Source organism: Mandrillus leucophaeus, unplaced genomic scaffold, assembly GCF_000951045.1.
Source record: "Mandrillus leucophaeus isolate KB7577 unplaced genomic scaffold, Mleu.le_1.0 Scaffold106, whole genome shotgun sequence".
NCBI lineage: Eukaryota > Metazoa > Chordata > Mammalia > Primates > Cercopithecidae > Mandrillus > Mandrillus leucophaeus.
Window position 1 is genome coordinate 1,667,123 of NW_012098765.1, and position 2,475 is coordinate 1,669,597.

The 2,475-nt window shown below is 49.1% G+C and overlaps 1 protein-coding gene across 1 annotated transcript in view; it reads left to right on the forward strand.

Annotated features, from left to right (window-relative positions):
- Positions 1–1,311: 1,311 nt before the first annotated feature.
- TGFB1 (transforming growth factor, beta 1) overlaps positions 1,312–2,475 on the forward strand; it is a gene marked incomplete at its 3' end in the record, with an annotated part of 26,404 nt that continues 25,240 nt past the window's right edge. The window contains exons 1-2 of the mRNA XM_011984137.1: positions 1,312–1,327; positions 1,792–2,021. Of these exons, the coding sequence (XP_011839527.1) occupies positions 1,312–1,327; positions 1,792–2,021 (246 nt within the window). The remainder of the gene's footprint in view (positions 1,328–1,791; positions 2,022–2,475) is intronic.

Consider the following 2,475-nt stretch of genomic DNA (forward strand, 5'->3'; position numbering starts at 1 on the left):
GACAGAGACTCCGTCTCAAAAAAGAAAAGAAAAGAAAACACCTTAATTCCTTTTGTCCCCACTACAGCCGTTCCTACCCAGAATGAACTTCACCTTCCCTAACCAGCTGGGGAAGGGAGTTAAGGGTGGAAAACGAATAATAAAAAGAAGTAGAACAATCACTTAGGGGATAAGAGCACAGTCTCTAGCTGGGTGGGTGCGGTGGCTCATGCCTGTGATCTCAACATATTGGGAGACTGAAGTGGGAGGATCCCTTGAGCCCGGGAGTTCCAACCTGCAGTGAGCCATGGTTGTGCTACTGCACTTCAGTTTGGGGGACAGAGTGAGACCCTGTCTCTTGGTGGGGGGGTGGGGAAAAAAAGCACAGTCTCTGGAACTAGACAGCTTGAGTTTGAATCCCAGTCTGCAGCTATGTGACCTTGGGGCAAATGACTTAATCTTGGTGCCTCAGTTTCTCCATCTATTAAATGGGTATAATAATAGTATAAGGTTGTGAGGTTAAATGTCTTCATCTTTGTAAAGTGCTTTAAATAGCATCTGGTAAATAGCGCTGTTTGTGGTATTTTTTTAATTGTTGTTGCTTTTTTTTTGAGACAGAGTCTTACTCTGTCACCCAGGCTGGAGTATAGTGACTCAATCTCGGCACACTATAACCTCTGCCTCTCAGGTTCAAGCGATTCTCATGCCTCAACCTCCCAAGTAGCTGGGATTACAGGTGCCCGCCACCATGCCTGGCTAATTTTTGTATTTTTAGTAGAAATAGGGCTTCATCATGTTGGCCAGGCTGGTCTCGAACTCCCGACCTCAGGTAATCCATCCACCTCGGCTTCCCAAAGTGCTGGGATTACAGGTGTGAGCCTCCGTGCCCAGCCAGTGCTCTTAAATGTATACATGATTGAGTGACCAGTGTATACAGAATTGGTGCCACATGGCTTGACCTGGGTCATCTAATTTCCCACTATAATCCTGGAATGGGTTCTAGAGTCGCTCTGTCTTGCCTTACAGATGAGCACCTGGCCCAGAGAGGAATTCATTTGCCCAAGGTTGCACAGAGTCTGGGTGGGAGTGCAGGGAGCTTAATGTTATTGCTGGTTTTCAAAGAATAACAGGAAACTGACTTCAGAAAGAGGGTGTTAACTGCCCATGGTCAGACAGCCGAGAGGGAGCAGAGGCACTGTCTGAGTCCAAAGCCTGTGCCCTTGATCCTTACTCTGCATTTTAGGGGCTCTTGCATTTGGGGCAAGGAAGGCCAGAGCAAACAGAGTGGTTCCCCTTAGTGCCAGCCTTAGTCGACTTGACAGATGATGCTACATGAGAGAGGAGTATGGTTAGGACCCATTTTACAGAGGAGGAAACAAACCCCCAGGGGGAGAAACCACTTCCTCAAGGTCACACAGCTAAAAAGTATCACAGTCAGGGCTGGGCGCGGTGGCTCACGCCTGTAATCCTAGCACATTGGGAGGCCAAGGCAGGTGGATCACCAGGTCAGGAGATCGAGACCATCTTGGCCAACATGGTGAAATCCCATCTCTACTAAAAATACAAAAATTAGCTGGGCGTGGTGGCGGGTGCCTTTAGTCCCAGCTGCTTGGGAGGCTGAGGCAGGAGAATTGCTTGAACCGGAGAGGCAGAGGTTGCAATGAGCAGAGATCGCACCACTGCACTCCAAGCCTGGGTGACAGAGCGAGACTCCATCTCAAAAAAAAAATAAAATAAAGAATAAATAAATAAATAAATAAAAGGTATCAGAGACTGACTCCACCCCAGAGTTGTCAGCTCCAAAACTCCTAGACTTGGGAGCACCAGCTCCCCTCACCTCTGCCAAACCCCTGATCACCTTCCTTCATTTCTCCCTGCTAGAAATCTATGACAAGTTCAAGCAGAGCACACACAGCATATATATGTTCTTCAACACATCAGAGCTCCGAGAAGCAGTACCTGAACCTGTGTTGCTCTCCCGGGCAGAGCTGCGTCTGCTGAGGCTCAAGTTAAAAGTGGAGCAGCATGTGGAGCTGTACCAGGTGAGGACATGAGCCAGAAGGAAGGTCAGGGCATGGGCTGGAGAGGGTGAGCTGTGACCAGCGGGGCGGCTGTGGGTGGGCTGGCTACAAGGTCCACCTAGATGGTCCCTGAAGGATAGAGGAATACAGACCATACAGTCCTAGGACTCTTTTTTTTTTTTTTCCTTTTTTGAGACAGAGTCTCGCTCTGTTGCCAAGCTGGAGTGCAGTGGTACGACCTCAGCTCACTGCAATCTCTGCCTCCTGAGTTCAAGTGATTCTCCTGCCTCAGCCTCCCAAGCAGCTGGGATTACAGGCGTGTACCACCACACCCAGCTAATTTTTATTTTTAGTAGAGACGGGGTTTTACCATGTTGGCCAGGATGGTCTTGAACTCCTGACCTCGTGATCCACCTGCCTCGGTCTCCCAAAGTGCTCAGATTACAGGCGTGAGCCACTGCGCCTTGCCTTTTTT